This window comes from Hetaerina americana, unplaced genomic scaffold (assembly GCF_022747635.1).
Source record: "Hetaerina americana unplaced genomic scaffold, ioHetAmer1.1.p SCAF_1, whole genome shotgun sequence".
NCBI lineage: Eukaryota > Metazoa > Arthropoda > Insecta > Odonata > Calopterygidae > Hetaerina > Hetaerina americana.
Genome location: NW_027286069.1, coordinates 101343632 through 101368377, shown reverse-complemented (window position 1 = coordinate 101368377; position 24746 = coordinate 101343632). Strand labels below are relative to the sequence as shown.

At 35.1% G+C, this 24746-nt stretch overlaps 1 protein-coding gene across 1 annotated transcript in view; it reads left to right on the top strand.

Annotated features, from left to right (window-relative positions):
- nonC (serine/threonine-protein kinase Smg1) overlaps positions 1-20695 on the top strand; it is a 122146-nt gene extending 101451 nt beyond the window's left edge. The window contains exons 49-59 of the mRNA XM_071594137.1: positions 531-828; positions 2420-3039; positions 3566-3734; positions 3867-4024; positions 5707-5950; positions 7685-7819; positions 12871-13031; positions 13979-14294; positions 14594-14794; positions 16254-16372; positions 18297-20695. Of these exons, the coding sequence (XP_071450238.1) occupies positions 531-828; positions 2420-3039; positions 3566-3734; positions 3867-4024; positions 5707-5950; positions 7685-7819; positions 12871-13031; positions 13979-14294; positions 14594-14794; positions 16254-16372; positions 18297-18374 (2499 nt within the window). The 3' untranslated portion in view covers positions 18375-20695. The remainder of the gene's footprint in view (positions 1-530; positions 829-2419; positions 3040-3565; positions 3735-3866; positions 4025-5706; positions 5951-7684; positions 7820-12870; positions 13032-13978; positions 14295-14593; positions 14795-16253; positions 16373-18296) is intronic.
- Positions 20696-24746: the final 4051 nt, after the last annotated feature.

Below are 24746 nucleotides of genomic sequence, written 5' to 3'. Positions count from 1 at the left end.
GGTTGAAAAACCCCTATCCCCCGGTTTCCTTAAGCTTACCTCCCTCTCTCTCCCTCGTACATAGCCAACCCCCCTCTCTCCTCTTAACGAAGGGTATATATTTAGTAGCTGTAAGTGTCACTTGTACCTGATGATCATGCAAGTTGGTGAAATGCATTGTACCTTAAATTAAAGTCTGTGGAAAATTATAAACTCATTTAATATGGACGTCAAACAATTCCACAAAGTGAAGCCTGAAAGTGTAAAGTATAGTTGAACCATAAGATAATAAAGACCGCTAAGAGCAGTTTGTTGGGGAGCTAATAGCAAATTTGGCTCATAGTCACATAGCTCTTTGCAGCTGACTCTGGGTAAGGCTGCCATTAAGAATTTATTTGTTACAAAGACAGGTTTCATTAGTTTATTCACCATGATATATCAATAGGCATGACTATGTATATATGGTAATTGCTATTTTTTTGGTGAAAATATCCTTGTTAAGTCATTGTAGTATATGCTTTTCTCTGAACTTTCAATTATTCATTTTCCAGGCACCAATGCTACGTTCAGAGACACGGGACACGCAAGAGACACTTCTTCATGCTCAAAGAGTCAATGCAATTAGAGAGTTCTTCTCCCTTTGCCAGAGTGCTGCTGATGCTTTCAGGTCAGAGGGTAGCTGTGCAGGTATGGAGATGGATCAAGAGAATGAAGAGGAAATGATTTGCATGCCTGTTAAACTCTTCACAGCACATGCAGTACAAGGACTCCTACTTGGGTCTATCACCCGCTCCATTTCAATGGCTGTGTGCATTATTATTCACAAGTCATTAGGAATAAATGTTAATGGTGAGATAATGCAAGATGAATGTATTTTCCTTTCAATCAATATCAGAGAAAGTCATGGTTTGTTGTTTCAGTTGTACCTGAATTGGATTAGATAGGTTCATCTAATTTATTTAAACCTTAACTTAAAGGGTAGATTTGGTGATGTCCGGCATCTTAAACCAGCTTAGTTGAAACAATGGTGCCGTAAACTAATTAAAAGTTCTGTGTTCACTCGTATATAAATCTAACTTTAAACACAAAATTTTGGTGATAAAAGCCAAAGGTCGGCTTACATACCAGAGTGGTATTTATAACAAGTTACAAAAGATATCATTTGAGATGTGAGTTTAACCTCTACGTGTTCAAATTAAAAAATTTACTGCCAGTGCCACAATGTAATGTGTTCATCATAATAATGAATTTTCTTACTGCAAAAACAACTGCTGCCTGCTTGTTGCAGCATAGCGGTAAAAGAAAACTACTGTAGCAATACCATTTGAGCGGTACTCACTGGCACTGAATATCCAAACCCACTCAAAATCTCATTATTGAAGATAATGTTCAATGCATTGAAATAATCAAAATAAATATTTATTATTTACATCATGATAACTAATGTTAAAAATGTTCAATTTCTTTGTTTTAAAACTTTTTACTGGAAAACATGCATTTAACGAAAGTTTACTAATTTTAATCAAAAGTAATTTACTGAAATGAGCTTCGTAGCACTTATAAATAAAAAAATTAGTGTTGCCTTAATGCGATATATGTAAAAATGGACATCTTCAGTACAAAGTACAAATTCAGAGATCCTGTAGACTAGTGTACATGGTAAGTCCTGTGGAAAGCACGTCACAATAACCATACATACCTTGAAAAGACATCCAAGCAGTCCAAGATGGTGAACAATATGTTGGCTTGGGCACAAAATATGGATGAAATGTTTAAATTTCCATGTTTACTCAGCTAATTCCAATAATGAACAACCACTGTAGTTGCCATGCACAGGCCTCACTATTATTGATTTATTCTGTGTAAAAATCATTTGAATTCATAAATAATGGCAATTGGCTTTAATTTTTTACCAAATATTTTAAGAATTTAAGTAATTGTTCGACTTAACCTGTTTTTTTCAATTTTCCTATTTAGTGGCCATATACTGTTAAAGGGAAATTCAGAATGCACTCAAAGCAAACCTCTGATGAACCTAAGTAACATTGTCTTAGTTATACACAGAGAGTGATGAGGTAAAGTTGTCCACTGCCATGATAATCTGCAAAATCATCCTACTTGTTGTTATAGCATTGTGCATACATTTATTGAAGATTTATGTATTTTTTACAATCGAAATTGAATTTAGTTACAATTTTTTAAATCTGAAGTCAACTTTTTCCAATGAAAAAATATGTGAAATTTATTTACCTTAAAATTTTGCCCCAGTTTATCAAATTCCATTGTATTGGTAAATCATCATAGTCCCAGAATCCTGTCAAATGTAAAATATAAAGATATTTCCTTTAAGAAGTATGCTGGGAAATCACTTTCTGGGACATTTTTATTGAGTATCCATTTGATCAAGAATTTGAAGTACCATAATTGCTTTCTTTTCCAGAAGCTGTAAAAGAGCTCAGTAGCATCAGCTCAGACAATTTCTCCAGCTCCCCAAAGACTGTTACCCTGGAAGATTTGTGCCACAATGCAGTGGAAGTGTGTTGCAAGCGGGAAACACAGGGATTGCAGCCATCGACACCCACCCAGCTTTCAAGTTCTCCATTATTATCCCAGAGTGCCTTGTTTACCATGCCCATTGGACCACCAGTCACAGATGCCAATAATTCTGGCCTGATCCAAGCGGGATGTCTTCCTGGTGTGGCCTCTCCTGCCATCATGCCGATGAACTCCAATAGTATTGAAACAATGAGCCACCATGAGCTGACACCGCCTCCAATGGACCCAGCAGTGCTGCTTGCATATACTTCAGAACCTCATTCCAGTTCTTCCATAGTTAATTCTACTCTTCCATCATTTTCATCACTGCCCAACATTACTAATGACTCTGAGGGTGATGTGGCCCACAGTCTCTCTGCAGAAGAACTTGCTAGAGGAGATGGATTAAGATTGTTTTCCGTGTTGCCTGTTTCCAATGTGATGAATAAGAGAATTGTTTCATTGCTTCCAAGTTTCCCTCTTGCTTTACTGCCAGTTGCGTCAGCTCTTCTTTGCACATTTCAGGTCAGTAAAAAAAATTCAATATTGAACACAAGACTACCCAATTTTACTTCCTTATGGAGCCATCAGAAAATCAGTATTGTTTTTAAAGGAATATTTGTAAATGGCTACACATAAAAAATTTTATAGTCAGTTATTCACTATAGAAAGTTAATCTAGGGTCAATGAATGGATAATATATTTATTTTTAAAAAGTAGATTAGGATTAGAAGCACTTTTGTAAATATTCGGGATGTATTTTTAATGTTATCGGAAAATAATTGTGATTTCAATACTCACTACCAAAGTTGTTATTTATAAATGCACGTATCCATGATCTTATGCATCCTGACTAAAAATTGGTCAGAATATATTTTATGCTCATGAGTTAATAGTTATCATAAAATAGTGTCTTGGAAGAATACTCTCGTGGATTCATAGCTCATTTTTGGTCAAGGTCATCTGTGTCTGATTATTCTGTTTTATGTACTATTAATTTTTGGTATTTGTTCTACTTTCAAAGTCCATAAAGTTTTTTATTTATTTATAGGGTCATTGCAACCGTTTGGCTTTGCAAAGACGTTTGCTCAGAGATGCAGAATGGGCTCGCTCATCCTTGCAGAGACTGAGGCTGCAGGCAGCTGCCCATGCTTGGATTCATGGCTCAGAAGATGATGGCCCTGATAACCAAATAGAGACAATGGCTGTCAACATACTTAGTTAGTATTTATCTTGGTGAAACAAGTAGATTGGAGAAGTTGTTCAAAAATTTTAAATTATAAATTTTAATTGTACCACAATATAAATTTTCTTAATTCATCGCCCATATTTTGTTGTCTCTCATTTTCCAGGTCGTCCTCAATTTCTCAATGAATTGCGTGAATGTGTGTCTGCTTTGTCCAATATTGAGCCATGTGTACTGGATGCATCAGAAAATTACAAAGCAGCATCAAATGAGGCTATGCAAAGACTGAAATGGGAACATGACAGTAATCCAGCCATTGAGGAAGTAAGTGCCATAATTAATTTCAGAAGTATTTGGTTTATTCTTGATCTCACAGTGGTAGCTAACATTTTAAGGTCCCTGTCTCTTGTAAGATATTGTAGATAGGTTTAATAGTACATAGACTTAATATTTCAATTAAATTTATCTCGGCAGTCTTATTCTTTTGTCTTGTAATGTCAGAGATGGGCTAATTTGCTGGTGAAACATTTTTTATTTGAGATATTTCTTTGATTGACTAAATGTACTTTTGGATATATGTGCTTGTTTATTTCAATACTTCCTTGCATAATTTTCAGGTGCCAAAATATAACCTTTATGAACTTCTTTCAATTGATCCTCTCATTTGAGTAAATTATTAGGAATTATTTACTCATTAAAGCTCTTATAGTTCGGCCTTTTAGATATTTTTGACTTTCTATTTGTTTCTAATATTTTAATATTCAATGGAGACTAACACAAATCTACTATTCTTAGCATTCTTAGTATAAAAGCTTCATATTTATAGTCTGGGTAAATGATGAGTGAACAATTTTTATTTTTAGCCATGAACCATTTGGTGACAAAAATGCACACACACATTAAAATTTATTATTTCTAAACTGATTTTTAATAATTTAACTGCAACCTGTAATTAGATGTATAGTATGTAACTGTATGCATGTATGTGATTAGATGGTAGATCAGATTTTTATAAAGGGTTGAATGGTTATTTCATTCGTGCCTTTACTAGACTACATTACAGGTTTCAGTTTAATCATTAAAAATCATATTAGATATAATGAATTTTAATGTGTTGGCTTTGTTAGATGAATCATGTAATGGAATTTAAAGTTTAATAGGTTAAAGTGATTTTTACTCTCAATTTCTGTATTTTTAACACTTCATGCTGTTATGGAGTTTTTTTTGTCAGTTGTTTGATGGCTTTACTATGTTCGATGGTTTCTATTTAATTTTAGTACATTCCAAACCAAAAAATTTAAGTATAGCACATCTTTCAAGATCGTGGTGTAATATTCACATTTTGGGATGCCATTTTAATGGCTATTCTGCCAATTGTCATAAACCTCCTTTGATCTATCTCAGATGGTTTGGATATCTCATTCCTTCTATTTCTGGGTAAAACTCAAGAAAATTCATGATAGCTCTTTGTTAGAGCATCCAATTACAATTAAAAGGTCCTAGGTTTTGCTATAGTCTTTTGCATATAATTGTTTTTTATTTCTGCCCCAACTCACAATATTTTAATGGTTAATTGCTTAAAGCCACTAGGAAATTTAGCGGAAGACATGGCTACATTTTCACCCAGATCCCAGGGCGCAAGTATGAATCCTCCAGCACTTTGTGATGGAATTTCTTTGTGACTGAACCCTCTTGGGAGGCATTGTAATTTGCAATAAACATGATGAAATATCAGGGAAATTGACAATTTTCTAATCAATCATTCGTATGTGCAAGTTTCAAAATAATTTTTGAAAATGTTCATGTAGCCCTAGTTATTTCTGCATCCTAATTATATTTAAAGTTTTGTTGGATATTATATAAATTTATAGTATTGGTATCACTGTGAATGACATTATTTAGGCGGGAAGGTTGTGAATCATTAAAATGCATTGTGTGCAGTACTGTATTTAAGGAGAATTCAGTTTAGAAAACCACTGTTGAGAGTATGCCATCTCTAATTTCAGGTGATTTCAGCTTTTGAGAGGGAATCAGCATGTGTTGCTAGTGAGATGTCCCGGGAAGGCTCACTCTCTGCTCTCCTAAGTTCTGTTGGTGCCACTCTCCTTCATCGGGAAGGGCTAAGAAGTGGATGTCTACCAGTGGCTCCCGAAGCCGAGGCAGCTGATTCAGCTTTCCTCCGAATTTTAAACGAGTGTGAAACATCTATAACTACCCATCAGCAAAAACTATTAAAACTCACGTCATCAGGTAAACTTGTGTTATTTATTATTTCGTTTTAAGTAAATAGATCACAATTGGTGAAATATTGCCTTTCCCAGTATTCCATCTATACCATTTATTTACATTGGCCCAGTATTTGCCTGATCTATGAAAAGACCAAGCTAATGATTATGCAAAGTAATCTATCATTTAATAAAGTTACTCTTCATTCATGTAACTGTCTTTTAGAGATGGGAGGACAATGCAATAGAATCATGGTGGACATTCATATGGATTGGAAAATAGATTGAATTATCTCCTTGATTTTAACAGAAATATCACTGTGGAAAGAGATGTTACTCTGGCATCTATCTGAATACAATGTTATATGTACTAAATGAATGAAAATAAGCTCTCAAGTAACCCTTAACTGATGTTAGTATTTTTTTATGAATGAAAAATAAAACAAAATGGATAGAAAAAGACATTTCAGGCTTGATATGGTGGAATATCATGATTAATTAAAAATTGGCAATTTTCCGCTAAATAAAATTTAATATGACCGGTTTCAATGTAACTAGATCATCATATTAATTAATTTGACAAAATGGGTTTTGGGTGAAAACATATGTGGATGTCTAAGAGTAAAATCTAAAAAGCAGCCTATTGAGCCACAGTTTTATCAATGGTGATCACTTATAAAACATTGGCTTTTAATGCAACAATTGAGTGTAAAAATCATTCGCCTTGACCGGGATGATTTTTACTCTGAAATTGTAGCATTGTAATGCACATATAGTGGATGACTCTGTTAAAAGTTACTGTCATGGCATCTCCCGCAGTTTCTTGGATATTGGCTTAGTTAATCATTCACCTGTGATTAAAAGTAACATCAGCAGTGTTCAATTCCCTGGTGAAAACGAGAACACCTTGGAAATTCCTTAACCAGGACAGCTGTCTAGTGTATTGCATTGTGGAAAACTTTCCCTTCCTCATATCCACGTATGCATCTCCTTTCCTTCTCTCTCTCCTATTTCCCTAATATCTGCCCTCCATTTTGTCTCCCTGTTACCCTCTGCATAGTGATTCATTTATTTTTTGCCTCATAAGGATATTTTTTCGAGGACATATTCATGGTATTTGAACATTCTTTTTGGGCAAATTTGTGATGTAGAGTGGATCTGTTTACCATTTAGTGTAAAATCAAACGGGTAATAGTTATGAACATGATTATTATGTTTCTTATATATATTCAACAGATTCAGGTGAGATGTAGTGGAAGTTTGTCATTATGAGAAAAACAATCTACCACATGCGTTGAGCGTAGAACACAGGAAATGTCAAGTTTAAGCTATTTATAAATATTTTTTTGGTAATTTGCTGCATTGAGTTTCATCTTGAATAGAAAATATTTATAGATAAAATTACAAAATGAAAAATACCAAAGCCATGAACGAGTGTCATCATCATAGAGAAATGTTTAAAAAAATAACAATTAGTTCATAAACTATGGGTCAAAAGTATGTAATTGTTTATTTTTTGCAAACTCTTCACAATGTTTGGAGCATATTTGTAATCACTGTATAAATTAATAGTAATAACAACTGGCAGTTATTAAATGGTGACCTGCTAAATCTTTAGCATTTTCGTTGGTCTTACAGTGCTGGTCTTAGATGTAATCTTTTATAACTCTGAACGGATAGTATTAAGTAGAATTATTAAACTTTAATTTGTTTCTATATTTAGCTCATTTTATTTATTAATATTGTTTATTTTCCTCAGGTGATTTGTTAGCATCCACTATAAAACCTGACATGGCAGCTTTGTGTAAAATCACTGATCCAAGTCTGCTGCATATAACACCAGATAATTTTAAAGATACCAATTCTATTCGTGCCTTTGAAGTTCACATTGCTGGTAAGTTAATGATGGTAGTCACTTCTCTATGCGATATCATAGCTGTCTTCAGGCCCATGGTGCCTATTGATGCTATATGAAATATTGCCTCTGGGCAAAAATGGGTCTTTCAAATTTTGAGGCACTCAAGGATGTCTCTTTATTTCTGGTCACATGTGCATTGTTAGCGCCAACACTTATCATATAGAAAAGCTCATCTATCCCTTCTATAATCTATGCCTAAGATACCATCCATTGTCAGCCTTGGATGGGAATGTAAACAATGAAAACTTAGATTTTTAATTTCTGAAGAGAGTACAGAAACTGCTTTTAACTCACCAGGATGTCAAGTAAAGATAATGAAGTGTATACACATTGCAACAATTGTTAAATGCATAAGGGACATGACGATCCAATGAGCAGAGCCCTGGGCCTATTGAGCAGAGGACCTGGCTTTAATTCTAGTTGACACCTCTGGGTACCTGCAATTCTTATAAATGAGAAAAGGAGTTCTCCAGGTCTCCTTTTGAGTGTGGCACAATTTTTTCTTAGAATTAGAATTAGCATTACAGTGGAATGCATTAGTGGACGCATAATGTGTTTCCAGATAATGAATGATATTCTAATATTTTGTTGGTTAGTAAAATCATCAGTTCAACCAATCTTAAGCAAGTTTTCTGGGTGGTTATGAAGAAATGGCTCTTGTGTCTCCTTGAAGAGAATGAAGTTCTTGCATTTTCATCATTTGCAGGGACGTAATCTCCCTCCCCAGCTCTCCCTAGGTCGTAGATATCTCTTTGCATAAGAATCCATTCACTTTCTCAGCATGACATTTGATTCCCAGCCTAATTTCTGAGATTTTTAAGATAAATTTTTAAAGTTCCTAAACATTTTACTTTGTCGAATCATTGGACATGAGGTGCAGGTCTCAATGCCGTGAAACTGCCTTATGAGGAACATGGCGGCCGGCCTCGGTGGTGGTGGGGTAACGTCCTCGTCTGCCAATCCATGGGTCGCGGGTTCGATTCCCGCCTGGGTGGGTTTTTCTTCCACCTAGGGCTTGGGTGTAATCGTCTTCATTGTTATTCTTTGTTAATAGTCCGATGTAAAGGCCAGAGTGCTCTTTTCGGACTAATGGCTAAATAAATAAAAATAAATAACATCAACAGTTCCTCCAAAAAAATTGCCGTTAAAAAAGGGGTGCCCAATGAAAAGGGGGGGATATTGCAATACTACCTTGATCAAAAATTTCCCGGAATTTATTCAGAAAATTAGAAATACAAGTTTATTCATCTAAATCTATATTGTCCCCTTCAAAGTAATCCCCATCGACTGCAACACACTTATGCCAGCGCTTGATCCAATCCTCGAAACATTTTTTATATTCGGTTTTCGGTATGTCCATCAGTGCTTCCTGCGATTTTTCCATTACTTCCTCTTGGCTGCTAAAACGCGTTCCCCGTAATGGTTTTTTTAACTCGATTGAACAGAAAGAAGTCACAGGGAGCCAAATCAGGTGAATTCGGTGGCTGTTGGATGGTATTTGTTGCATTTTTCGTCAAAAAATTACGAATAATGATAGCACTGTGCGACGGTGCGTTATCATGGTGCAAAATCCACGAGTTTTCTGCCCACATTTCTGGTCTCTTTCGGCGAATTGCTTCACGCAAACGTCTCATAACGCCCAAATAATACTCTTTGTTTACTGTCTGGCCTTCTGGCAAAAATTCATGATGCGCTACACCGTTGTAATCCATGAAAACCGTCAGCATTGCCTTCTTTTTTGACTGAAAACGACGTGGTTTTTTTGGTCTCGGCTCATTTGGTGAACGCCATTCACTTGCCTGATGTCTGGATTGCGTGTCGTACTCATAAACCCACGTCTCGTCTCCAGTAATGATCCTTTTGATGAATGTGGGATCGGATTCAGCCTCGCAAATCATGTCTTTTGCGACGTCAACACGGTCTCTTTTTTGCATGAAATTGAGGTCTTTTGGCACCAACTTTGCTGCTACACGACGGAAACCCAAATCATTAACCACAATGTCTTGGGCGGATCCATAGGCAATGTTCAAGTCCTCCGCTATTTCTCTGATGGTTAATTTGCGGTTATTGACCAACATTTCTTTTACTTTATCAATTTTTTCACCGACTTTCGATGTCGATGGTCTGCCACTGCGTTCATCATCTTCGATTGACTCACGACCACTTCTGAACCGCTCGTGCCACTGGTAAACGACCGTTTTTTTTTAGAGAATCGTTGCCGAAACACTTTTCCAACATTTCCAACGTCCGTGCGCCACTAAATCCGTTTTTTACGCAAAATTTAATACAAGTTCGTTGTTGCAAATTTAAATCCATTTCTGCAATTGTAAAAAATCGCCAACACACACAGAGATAGATGTACTCTTGGCTACGTAACTTTTGCAAATGTCAAGTTATGACACTAAGATTTAAAGGGAATATCAACAACAGATGTACCAATTTAACAAAAAAAACAGAACTCAAATCGGAACGATGGGAGCGCCACACGGTGGTTATTCCGGGAACTTTTTGATCAAGGTAGTATATACATGTATGAATAAATGGGCAGATACATTGAAAATGCATTAAGAGCATATCTTTTCAATCCAGAAACATTAAAATCTAGAATTATATTTTTACTATCTTAAGTAAATCCACAATTGATAAATTGATTTTGCTCAGATATAACAAGGTATGTAATTCTATAATGAACACAGTTTTCAGTCTGCACAATGCAAATTTATTTAAGTTTTCTTCAGAAATGTTTGCATTTTAGTGCTTAAGATTTCTGCACTTTAGAAGCATAATTTCTTCCTCCATTGCATCTTTCATGTGAAGAAAAGGTCACTTTATTTTTTCCCCATGAACCAAATTTTGTCCCCATATTGAAGTCACGCTTTTCCAGTGATGACAGAAACTGTGCAAGAAGTAAACTTTCCACAACAACTTCTGCTTCCTATAAATCTTAGTCCTCATTAATACTGGATCCTAAAGAAAAATTCAATGCATGAATTTTGGACAAAAAAAACAATTTTTCATCCTAAAAACTGTTATAAAATTTTGCTTAATATAGAAACTGGTTCTTAATTTGTGTGTGCTTAATTATGGCTATCTCCAAACCTCAACTGTAATTGTCTTAGCCCAAGGTATTTTTATCTTCTGCATCACCTGAGGATTGTCTTCATTGATGGCAGCATCTGCGTCGCTAATGGAAAAATTGCTCATCTGAATATAGCTTACTATATTTCAGTGTCAGGCTTCTCTTGATGTGGAATTCACCCACATGACAGCATTGCTAGGAGTTATTCCATTTACAAACTTCATTGCATTTGCACTCCATCCATCCTAGCAATTAAACGTTGAATTATCATTTTGAGGTATTTCCGTACAAACCCTGCTCCAGCATGCAATTTTGATGTGGTGTTTTGTGAGAAAAACGAAAACTGGACGTTTTTTAACTTCAATTGACAAATTAAGCTCAGGGATGGGACTATGTTTTTAATTGTGATTGCGCATCCTTCTGTCAGAAAACTGTTAACCAATTTTCCTAATTGTTTGAAGCCATCTATGCTTTCTTATTGCCATGCCATGAAATTCATAATTTATGTATGGCATGAATAAAACTTAGCAGCTGTAATGATTTCTGAGTGATTAATGGTTGCATCTTCTCTTCATCTCTGGTCCTTCAATAGCTCACTGTTTAGTGTTCTTTTGCAAATTTTACACCCTTACATTGTTCTCCCTTTACGGTCAATGACATGGATTCAACACATGAAAAAGTCACTGTCCATGTTGAATATTTGCTGGGTTTTGTTGTTTTATAATGAATGGAATTGTAGCTCAGCGCAAGTCATTGTTGACATCATCACCAGCTTTGCCACTAAGTCCTCAGAAGATAGTGGCATACCACACTCAAAATCTCTCCAGCCACCCATTACTAGCACTAATATCTTCATTCCCAATTTTATTTGCAAGCTCTAAGGCCCTTTCTTTCACCGTCATTCTGCTAACAGGAATATATTTTGCATGTGAAACTATAAGGCTTTTGAGAATAAGGCAATGCCACCAGACCCACTTGTATCTCTTTACTGCTCAGAAAATACAGCCCCAATGTAATGAGTGTGAGAAGCCTCCTAAGGGAATGAGGTAAATATGAACTGGGTTCTGTGTGAAAGTATAAAGTCAGAACTAGATGTTTTTCTCGGTAACCATACTAAATACCAGCCATGCCCGGAAATTTCTTCATGAAATGAGTGTCTTAATCAGACATAATTTGAAACTTAAGTAATGTAAACTTCTACTTGGATTAGAATTATTTCATAGTGAATTAGTAATACTTAACTAATTCCTTTTCTAATTTTATTATATCTTAATATAAATAGAAATTTATAGCGTGTAAGTGGTGTGATATATCCGTAGTCTTTGGTGGACCCTCAAAATCAAATAGTACTTAGACTACTCTACAGATTCTTCTTCATAACAAGAAGACCCTTGGTTAAATATCATATTGTTAATCTTTTGTCCATAGTATTTGAATCACCTGGTATTCCTTCTTTTTCCAATATTAAGTTTTCTGCAGGTATTTCTTCCATCTCATCAATTGCACTTATTAAAAATTATGAATTCATTTATTTCTCAATAAGCATTGCATTTTGTATAACGAAGTGACTTGCACTTCTAATTCTTCTTAATCTTTTACTTGTCATAAATTATCATGTTCTCCTTATTTTCATATATTCCTGCCTTTTCTTGTTTTTGGGAAAAAACATCTTACCATTTTTTTATTTTCTATTCTCCCAAGATTCTTTCATTAACTCCTATCATTTATTATTTCATGAATGTAATCTGTGACTTAATCAACATTCAGCTTTTTCCAGTTTTTGCTTCAATCGTATGGTATTCCGAGTGTACTTTTCAAATAGTTGGAATTGACCCTTGGAAAAATATTTTTTTCAACTTCAGCATTGTATTCCTTGAAATTTTACATCTCTGAATAATTGGCTAATCAAAGTTGTAATTTTATTTTAATTGTGGAATTTTCATTTTAGAGCGAATACGAGGTGTGCAGGTGGAAATGGGTGAAGCTCAGGTGGCAATGGAAGCAGCTGATGATGGTGTACGCCGTTGTGCATCAAAAATTCGCTCCCTTCTGGCCACGCACCACAGACTAATGTCCGATGTCCGCTCTTTACTGAAAACGATGCTCAAGGTAAAGACTTAAGGATAAACAAAAAATGAAGGCTGGATTCATTATGATAATTTACTGTTTTCTGTTGTTTGTTCCAATAATGGTTTAGTATTAATTACTAATTAATGCTGATAATTAATTAATATAATAATAATTGTAATGTTGTATATTCTTTTAATGATTATCAGAGCATTAGTGATTTTCACCCTATTTAGTGGCCATTTACACAGAGTATGAGCTATGCGTAGACATTTTCCTTCTTATTCTATTGGCTCTTGTTAACTTTAACTGAAATCTCATATGAAGATTGAATTACATGAACTTACTTGCAGTTTTATTGGAGTCCATTTTAGGTATAATAGTACCATAATAGTGCCTTGATGGCAAGTGTCAACAATATATTTGGACTTCATTAACACAAATTTTGTTATGGACAAATGAAATCATGCCATCTATGCAGGGTATTTTTAATCCAGTAAAATTTTTAAGGCCAACTTAATGCACCATATGTACCAGTGTGTAACAAAATTTAAATTGAAAAATAGAGTAGAAATTAATAAAAGCTAGACTAATGAATGTGGATTCTAGGTGAGTGTACCTTGGTTGAAGTGGAACTTCACATGTTCTCTGTTTTTTTAAAATTTGCATACCCAACTGTTTGGGTGCACCAATTTTTAAAATGGAACAAATTAATGGATATACAGGCATTGCATTGTACCTGTATATTTCCTGCTTCTGCTACAGTTTTTATTCTCTTGTATCTGGGATTTCATTCTTCATAAATAAGTGGCCACAGCTTTCTCTTCTTTTATAATCATATTGAGGAAAATTGGATAACATACCTTTCTATTTGGTTAAATCATTGAATTACCTTTTGCTCTTTCCAATAGCTGTACTTTTTGATGTTGAGTCAAATTGTGAAACTTGGAAAATGCCTTTTTATTTGTATTCTGTTCATATTTTTTCAGTTTGAGGATATGGCCTCTTCTGGTCTGGATGCTTTCCTTCGCTTATATCGCTCATATTCGGAGTCCTTTGCATCCTTGCTCCGTACCCTCTTGGCACCACCTGGAACTGCTCCTCCACAAGACTCACCAACTTCCATTACCATGGGAGGAGGCACTGGTGATGCACGTGGGACTGCTGGTTCCTCCTCAGTGTCCAGGACATGTGACGAAGAAGATGGATCTGATGGGGAAGATGGGGAGGTGATGGGAGGGAGAGCAGATGCCAGGAGAAAGAGGCATGCCCTAGAACAGCTCCACTCTCTTGAAGCTATGACTGGTAATGAATACCCTTTGCCATTGTTATTTTTATGCTTCAGTAGCTATGTTAATTTAACAGTGATGAAGCTAGAGTAAATGTACAGATGTGACCCTTACAAAAACAATTAAAACTGCAGATTTGGGTGATTCTTTTTCACCCCACTATGTACTTCACTGTATACTGGCAGATTGTTAAAGAGATTGAATTTATTTATCCCCTTTTTGTGTGTAGTTTTCATAAAAATTTGCCTCTTTCGCCATTGCACTTACTTTTGCCCTGTCTGTGTAACTAAAAAATATTATTTTTCATTGTTGTAGGACAAATCTACAGTGGGTTAGTGGACTTGGCAATGCAAATGGTCCAGAGTGGCAGTGGGCAGCCAGGAGATTGCCTGCCAAAAATATCAAAGACAAAGTCTGGACGTCCAAAGCTTGTCAGGCAGGATGGTGTATGTCAGTCTCCAGTTAAAGCTGGTACAAAAGACATCAAAGCTGCCCCTCCTGCTCGTGGGGTCAAAGGTGAGTCAGTTGCATCCACTACATTGAAAGGAGGTATTTAGATTGCTTCCTGCTGAATTTTTTTATTGGCCTCAATCCTTAAGAGTTAACCAAATTTATTTTTTCAAGTCTTCCAATTTTTCTTTCTATCATATCCCCTTTTACTGGTTGTTTTCAAAATTATGCAATATTTTGGACACCTCAAAGGACATTAGTAGTTGGATCCATTTTCATTACTTAAGCTCATATAATTGGTAAAGGTTACCTTATTTGAGCATAGGTTTCATAGCCATCATATAATATTTCATTTTATGAGATGAGACATTCTTGATTGAAATTATCTTGTTTAAATCCAAGTGAATTCCATTGGCCTTTTGCTGAAAATAGTGCTTGAAGTGTCAATCAACAAAGTTTTCAAATTATTTTTCATTTTGGTTACTGGAGAGCAGAATGTTTTATGATATTTATTTTAAAGGTTATTTGAAGATTTTATGTAAAATTGGTCTCAAAATCAAAGAATCAACTTTTTTATTTCTCGGGATACGAGATTTTTGTGGATATCTATGATACAGCTGACTTACATACATAATCTGTGGTCAATACACACATGTATCTGTGGTACATATCTTCCTTATGAATCTATAGGTTGCGCACATTTTGTAGATCTTTGACTTAATAAATATTTTTGTTGAATATGTAAAATGCTGGAATAGCTTCTAATCAAACTCAAAATGTGTAATGTTGTAAATACCTCTCTTTTATGAGATTCTTACATGTAAATAAATGTTTTTGGGAGCCTTTCTGAGAAATCACAAATCAAAAACTGAAGAATATTTAAGAGGATATTTTGAAATTCATCAAAAAATCACATATTTCTATTAATCATAGCCATTCTTTGTTCCTGAAGATGATTGGCAGAGTTAATACATTTACATTTGACACAGTTTGTAGGCATTAGTGAACTTGTGTATGAAATTCTATATTTCCCCATCACACGTCATTGTAAACCACAAAATGCATCACATGAAGGATCCATGCTGCTTCTGGGAATTACCTAAAGATGATTTATTTACATTTGTTTTATTTACAATTGAAGTAATTGTTGTTCCTCGGTTATCTGGCTATAATTATCATCAATTAAAGTATAATAGTTGCCATTTTGTGTCATGGTGCAGGTCAAGAAATTTGAGGGACTTTCCTCTCAACTCTGACTCACTTCTTAGATCTCCCAAAATTTTATGAAATCGATTTTAGTTATTTGAGAGTAATGCTGTTACTATTGAGTTAATTTTTTGTTTTCTGTGATGAAATCTCTCCAACCAATTCTCAAGTGTTATTTGGATGAATCACATCAGTATTTGTTCATAAAAATTAATTATTATTTCTCTCCCTTCATCAGTCAATATGTAAGGGAATGCAATTTTCCATACTTTTTCTCAAAGCATGCCAGAAAAAATATATATAAACTTCTCATAAACAGGTGGTGTGAACAGTGTTGGTGAAAGAAATGCTTACGCACTAAGTGTGTGGAAGCGTGTCAAGATGAAACTGGAGGGAAGGGATCCAAGCCCCTTGAAGAAATCCAGTGTAGCTGAGCAAGTATGTATTTCATTGCCTTTATAAATGCATAAAATAATTTTTCACTATTTTGTATTGAGTCAGATGATTTTTTTAGTTAAAGTTTATCTCTAAATTATAACAGGGGCGTTAATGTATCTTTGAAAGAATGTAATATTGAATAACTTCCTCATTGATATTGAACTCAACTATATATTTAACAGAATGCAGTCCAAACTTTGACAGATTTAAATTATTTCCAATGCCTATTTAATGAAGTCAAATTTGGAAGTTAAATAATGAATGAAAATCAGAAACAAGTGATAAATTTTCTGGGAAAATTAGATACACAGTTGAAATTTTGGAAAAAGAATTTATTGCATTTATAGTTCTGTCAAGCATGCATGCTTGATATGGTATATGACAAAATAACTCAAAAGCCTGTGTGTTCAAGTTTTTTTCTGAAAATTTATCTATAACACAAATGGTTACATTCAAAATCATCCTTTATTCAGGCCAATACAGAAATTATTTATTATGTAGCTGTAGTAAGTCTATCTACTCTATGTGCTTATTGTAGAGATAATTGACTAAGGAAACCAAAATTGTCTCATTGTGAATGCTTAGGAGGTAAATGAACAATATGGTTACATTGCATCTGTTTCTGTGACTTATAATTTTTTGTCAATTTTTGTTTAGGGGATTTAAAAACACATTAAAACAGGCTGTTAAATAAGTTGTTTTTATTGACATAAATATTATTAATAATTCCAAATTAAAGTAATTTTAATCATTTTTGCAAACCATATTATGACTGGGTGAAGTTTGGTTTGAGTGATTCTTGGTATTGGCAATGGGTGTAACATCATGTAAACTCCAAATCTTATTTCATTCCTACTACCAAAATCATATTTTTGAAAAGGTATAGAAAGGCTTCACAAAAACTTGTGTGAAATCATTCATCTTAATGTGGACACTTGAAGACTTGCATCACACCTCAGTGTGACAATCAATAAGTGTTCAGATAGTTTTCTCTTCCATCATGCTAAAAATAGAGTTTCAGTAGATGGATGATTTAAAATCACCCTTGAGATTGTGTAATTATCTCATGCCCAGCAGTTTTCACCCTGCATTTTTGCTTTTACTTCAAATTATCATTTTTTCATTTGTGGTTTCACCGAAAACCATTTCACTGCTTATTTTTATAATAGTTATGAGCTGATCAGCAGTAAAGTGTGATTGATATATGATATGATAGTATGATATAATCATAAATCATATATGAATAATATCCTGAAATGCAGTTAATACTAGTGAGGAGTAAAATTTTACATTTAAGACAGTAAAAATTTGTGATTTGATATTGAAATAGCTTTAATTTTTATTACTCATGCTGCGTATTGGCATTTAGGAAGATATATCTTGTATATTGAGTTTGGAATATTATCTTAAGTCTAATATTAAATTTGGATGCGTCTCTGAAATGCAATTTCATAAAATGAGATTGGGGATTTGAAATTGAAATTCAAAAAAAAAACAATGTTTAAAGATTCCATATTAAATGAAGAAGAAATTTGATTCATGACTTTAATTGGCTGAAAATGTTGGGTTCAACCTATCCTTAGACAGTAACTTTTTTGTCAATTATTTTCAGTAATTTTATTTTCCAACATTATTATGTCTTGAGCCCCAAACTACAAACGTAGTCGATTTCTCAAATTGAGTCATTTTGGTGGCTCAATTCAGTATGTGGAACTGTAGTAGACAACTCTTCTTCTGAGAGCAGCAAGTGACATTTCCGCTTGAATATTTCCCTGAAATTATCAATGAGAAAAGTTGGTATTTTGGTCTGGTAAGACTAGAAAGGTCATAGAAGTTCATAAACTCAGAATTGGATAAGCGTTAAGCAACTCTACATTTTTAATGGTGCACTGCTCATTGATAAATGAATTTCCTTCCTAAATAGGTGGACTATGTTATCCAGGAGGCCACTAGCCTGGACAACTTGTCTCTGCTGTATGAGGGGTGGACACCATGGGTGTGAGGGGTGAAGCGGTCATCACCCAAGAGCTGGTTCAAGGCTTTTGGGTGGTGAACTTGCGGGTCCAAAATATAAATAATAAAATCCCAAATCCAACAAAGGAAGCGGGGAAGAATGGGGAGGCTCTGGTGAAGCGCCTTGAAAAGAGATGGCCCTCCTCCCCCCCAGAAATGTTGGAGCCTTGTTCCATCAGCAGATGGGGCCACCATCCCAACGCCCAGGTGGGCAAGGGAAAGATTACGAGGGTAAAGCGGACAAAGCCCGTACCTCGTAGCTAACCTCGCGGAATGATACAGGAAACCCTGAGGGCATAATTTCATTTCCTCTTTTCCCATTGTTTTAAAATTACACCTGCGATGCCATTGGCTGCAGCGTTGAGTGTGTCTGAATCCCTCATGGGCATCCCAGTGTTATCAGGGGTGAAATATTTCAACTACATGCATAACCGTGCGTGAATGTATGATTTTATGCTGAAATCCTAGCCTGGCCCTTGCCTTACGGGCTGGAGTGTCAACTGTTGATTTTTGTGCCCAGTCAGGAATATCTTTGTTCCAATGCTATTATTGGCAGGTCTTCCTTTCAGATTGTCTGAGATAATATTTTTGAAGGTTATAAGGTATTGGTGAGTGATGGTGTTGCTTGATAAAATTTTCAACTGAAATGAGTGAAATTGCAATTCCAGTGAAAGCGCCTGTCTTGGATGGAAAGCTAAATTTTCTGTTTTATAATTAATAAAGTCCTAGCGTAAAAGTTGCCAGTGATGTTATCACATTAGTTACCATGATTTGTTTTATTTAATTTGGTAAAATAGACTTGAGAGATAAGTGGCACAATGCATACTTATTATTAGAGTATGAAAAACCAAATTAAAATTTTCATTTTAAAATGAATTTTAGAGCACACCACCAAATACTTAGTTAAATGACTCATCTGTCTTTTTGATGTCTCCTTGTGATGCTGAAATGAATTCCTAAGGGTATTCTTTAGAAAGCCTCAAAATATAATTCTGAACTTTGGATTCAGCAGCATTATTCTGAAAGGAAGAGGAACATTGTAATGATATTAATGCTATAGGATTGCTGATTGGTTGAATTTACTGAATACAATGAGTAGATTCACTCACTAAATAAGGGATAAATTCATGTTTCCATGTATCAGAAAATCTCCTGAATACATGGCTGAGATTATCCTGCTGATAGTGACTGGGCATTGTTTTTGGTTTAATGATGTCAAAATGGATCAATTGACCCTTTGGCTGGTTCTTCTGTGGCCTTCAGAAGCAAGGTATACTTTTAAGCACACGAAAACACAGTTTAATGACACAATTCCCATCTCACATGGCCGGAATTCATGTAGACCTAACAGAATCTGTATACTGGTAATCAGTGTACTGGTGATAATTAAGACATTGCATTTAAACCAGTGCAATGTAATCTTACATGTCATTCAGGTTGTACTCTGTGGTCAAATCCTTTGCAAAAGGATGTTTTTCCATCTTCAATTCACCAAGTAATTGTAAACTGACCACTTTCTGTTATGCGGTGATTGTTTTCTTTCCTTTCAGATCAAATGAAAGAAACAATAAATGCAAGGAATAAAATTTTGGAATATTTTGATTCTTTATTTCATAATTGTGTTATTTGTGTGGCAACTTGAATATTTTTACATATTATCTTGAAGCTGTGTGTATTTGTTGCACTTGTGGAAGGGACAGATACTCATGATGTTCAAGTACTTGAATTCAAATTGATTTGGAATGTGAATCTGAAACACAAAAAATATAAATGTTAGTTGGCAAAATAGGCTGATTGGATGGAAGTTAAGCACTGTTTGCTTATGCCATTTGATGTACACAAGCTTCTTGGTTTGAGTTGAAAGAACCGTGATGTCAGGATGGTGTACTGTTTTATTACAATGGCTCTTGAAAGCCCTGTGTTTTGTTTTACTATGTATCATTGTGGTATACTTTTAGTTGATATTCAAGGAACATTTGTTTTGACTGAAGATGGTGACCTAAAGAGCACTTGACAGAAATATTGTTGATGGAAATATACTGAATGTGTTAATCCATCTCTTTTGTGAATTGACCAACAATGAAGTGTTGAACTCAATGGCTCAAGGAGTTTGTTAAGTGTTTTTTTAATCTATTGTTTATGTTAACAGTTCTTCATCTATAGGGTTTAAATTGCTCATAAGTGTACCTGTAGATTGTAGTGAGTTTTCTCTTGTAGGAATTTTTATGGACTTTACTTCAAAATTTTAAATAAATGAAATACATATATCAGTGTGATGATTCTTGATTCTCCCATCAGTGTATTGATTGATTGGCCTATGGTACTAAATAAAATTTGCAGAATTTGTCCTTAAGTTCTCCTTAAATACTTCTTAAATTGAAGAAAATATTTTCGTCTTTTTACATCCACAGGTCAAAGAATAATATTAATAGGAAGAATAAGATAAGTAAAAAAGTACACATGCGTGTAGATATATTTGTAATGCATAAAATATACTATGGTCACCGCAATATGGCATTATTAGGATACTCTCTGAGAGAGTAATAAGATTTCTGTAGGAATTTTTTCAAGGTGCATTTCTGGTGTGTATTACTGCATGACCTGATGTGATCTTTAATAGTTCATTAAAAAGTCTCACACCTATCTCTCTTCCGATTCATTGGCAGTCTTTTTCAGGTTAATTGGGAAGTTATCCAAGTATATTTTCTTTGTGTTGAGTAATTATGTATAGTAAAATTTTTGACGTGCGAGTTGCTTTTTCCCAGATGAATACACAGTATATATGTATGGATGGTTCGGCCAGAAACTTAAGAGAGTCAAATAAGAGCTGGCAAGATGAACAAGGAGATTTTCTTGCAAGAGTTCTGGATACTTATTTGCTGTGCCTGGAAAGTTCTTAGGGTAGAGGCACCATACATGTCTTTAAGGAACCAATAAATACCATCACCACTTCAGGAAGGGATACCATAAATGAGTGGTGGAGAAAATTCATCAAAGTATTTACTGTATTTCGATAGGCACTTCGCTTCAAGCATGCTAACATAAAGCAATGTGTACTCAATTTATTGGACAAATGACAAGCATGTCTCTCCCTGTTGAAATTGGCCTCTAAAAATAAACTCTAGAATTTTGCATGGTGAACCTGTAGAGATGTGCTATTAAAGTTTGGTTTTAACAAAAAATTTTAATTTTTTGCAGAAACGTCAATTAAGTTAGCTGCATACCCAAGCGTTATTTACTGGAGAGCTTGTTCACTTGAACATACCGAATTGTTTTAAGGATTCACCCAAATAACAGTATGTTATTCATATAAGCATTAAAAATTACGTGAAAATCTGATTCTACTCTGATATTCCAGGATTTCACTAACTAACTCTTTGCCTGCGCAATGTTGACGGCAAGTTGAATAGTGTCAATGGGACCATAATTCTCCAAAAGATTAAGTAAGATACAAAAATATTGAAGCAAGATGCAATAGATCTACTTGCAAAAAAGGGTTTTCTACTCGTGGTTCATTTTAATTAGCAAATAATTTATGCTTTTTTTTGCAAATAAGTAAAAATAGTTTAATCCTTAAATCTGCCAATAGCGTAAGAAACTAGGTGATTAGCACCAGTTCATGCAAATTGGTGCATTTAATGGAAAATACTTGCAAAAGAATAATTTACTGTCATTAAACATCTTCAAGTGAAAAATATTTTGATAATTAATAATAATAATATATTAATTAATTGTTCAGCAGACCCAGTGTCCAGAATTGAGATTACATGGCAGGAGTAAAGGACATGTCAATGGGATATAGATCTCATTATTCCCGAATAGAAATACAGCGATGACAGGAGACTAATAAACGCTGAAGTTATAGATTAATATTCATTTTCACTACAATAACTTTTACCAGATATGCAATTAGTCTTCTTGAATAGTGAAATTCTCGTATCATTTTTTAGATGTTTTGGCAGATTATTAAACAATTTTGTGCCCATTGATGCTGGTCCTATGGCTACCATAGGTTGATGTTTCACATGAATGTCTTTACACTTTCTGGTATTGTGACAGTGATAACTGTTATTCATTGGAAAGTCACTCTTGTTTTTCACAGCATAGGTCACTGGGTGATAGATATATATGCAAGGTACACTTAATATTACCAAATATTAAAAAGAAGTCAACAATGTGCTCGATAAGGTTGACTACATACGAGTCTTGCTATTTTTTTCTGGACTAAAAATACATGATTAAATGGGGATGATGTTCTCCAGATTACAATTCCATTAGCTATTAATCCTTCCCGGAAGAGAGAGCCAGCAAGGCTGTAAAAATATCTATCTACGACCCTCTCAACTTGGAACCAAGATTTCAATAAGGTTATCCCTTAAAATAATTCTTGGGAAATTAAAATGAATCAATAAGATGTACAAATAAGGAGGAATTGGTACATTAAGCTCTTTTTATGTACAAATTTCTATGCCTTCACGACTGGAGATTTGATTCATCATAGCAAGTTATTCACAATTAAGTAGTCCAATATAGTAAGGATTTTTGTGTATTCCTTCACGCATACCTTGACATGACGGAAGGGCTTGCATGTGTGATTACTCTCATGGCCCTACTGTTAGGAGAAGTGATTATTTCTCCCAGTGGATTCACTCATGCACCAGATAGGTCAAAGAATAGGAGCCAAAATGAAGGTAGTCAATGTCAATCTGGGGATGTACCTACGAAGGTAAGGTGAAAAGTTCTCGGCCTGACAACGAAGACTGCGATTTTATGTTAAAAATGATTTTATTTTTCTATATTATCTCCCTTTACTTCAACACACTTGGTCTAGCATTTTTGTAACATCAGTATTCTTTCCCGGAAGTGAGAGTCTGGAAGGCTGTGATAATATCCATCTACTGCCCTCTCAACTTCTTTATTGGATGCGAAGCGCTTCCTAGAAACAAATTTCTTCAAGTTGGGGAACAGATGGAAGTCTGAGGGTGCTAAATCAGGAGAATAGGGGGGATGACCGAGCAAATCATACCCCAAAGCCTGTAGTTCTCCCATCGTCAACGCAAGCTTGTGAGCAGGTGCGTTGTCCTGGAGAAAGACGAATTTTTTCTTCTTCAAGCCAAGCCTCTTCTCCTGAATTTTGGCATCCAGCTGATCAAGAAGGTTGGAGTAAAATTCGCCTGTAATTGATCTGCCTTTGTCAAGGTAATCAATTAACAGGATCCCTTTCGCATCCCAGAACGCACTGGCTATGCCCTTTCCGACAGATACGATTGACTTTGCTTTCTTTGGGGCTTTGCTGTTTTTGGGGCTGAACCACTGGCTTCCACCCACTGGTTGGACTGCTGTTTTGTTTCTCGCATGTAGCGGTGAACCCATGGTGACAAATCACCGTACAAAATCCATCAGTTTCCTCTTGAATCGATCCAAACATTGCTGCAAAAATCGTTTGCGCATTTTCTTTTGATCGACATTCAGTCCCAAATTCTTTGTGCAAGGTCTTTCACACCCTTTCTTCCGATATCCCCACGATCTTAGCTATCTTGCTCATCTTCACTCGCCTATCGTCCACCACGATATCGTGCACCTTTTCAATGGTTTCCGTAGTGGTTGAGGGTTTTGGCCGTCCTTCACGTGCGTCATCTTCGAGGAAAGTCCCACCATGTTTAAATTCAGCTGCCTACTGTTGAACGGTTCATATTAAAGGAGCACAGTCCCCGTACATTTTCACAACTTGGATGAATTTCCTTAAGGATTAATCCTTCCAATACAAAGAGTTTTATGACCGTACAACATTCAAGTTTTTCCATTTTAACGAAAAACTCGAAATACTTCTACTGCAACTGTACATGTAAGCAAACTACTTGAGAGAACAGTTGAAACTTGCTTTCGAACTAACTACACGTGCATTTAGGCTGGAATAATGTATTTTCGTAGATTGGAACTCTCGATCTGTGTCAGGCCGAGAACCTTTCACTTTACCCTCGTGTAACATTTTTAGGACATCCAAACTTACAGTTTGTTTTAAAACTGTCATCTGGAAGTCAACTGAATTAACTTCCTTACATACGTGGGATATTTGTTCATTCTACTTAGGATGTTGGTTTACATTTAACCCTTAAAATTTTCTACCACAATGATACTACGCATCTTAATCTGAAATTCACAAATGTTAGTTAAACACTGCCTTAGAGAAAACACCATAAAGATAAAATATTGTTAATTAAGCATTCATTGTGTGAAAAGTCTACATGGGCATGGCAAGCGCGTCCTCGTCTCCAAGATTCTATGCCCATGCGGTAAGTACTTCATTGAAAGTACCTAATAGAATTCACTCATGGGATCATTTTTATTATATTTTTAGGTA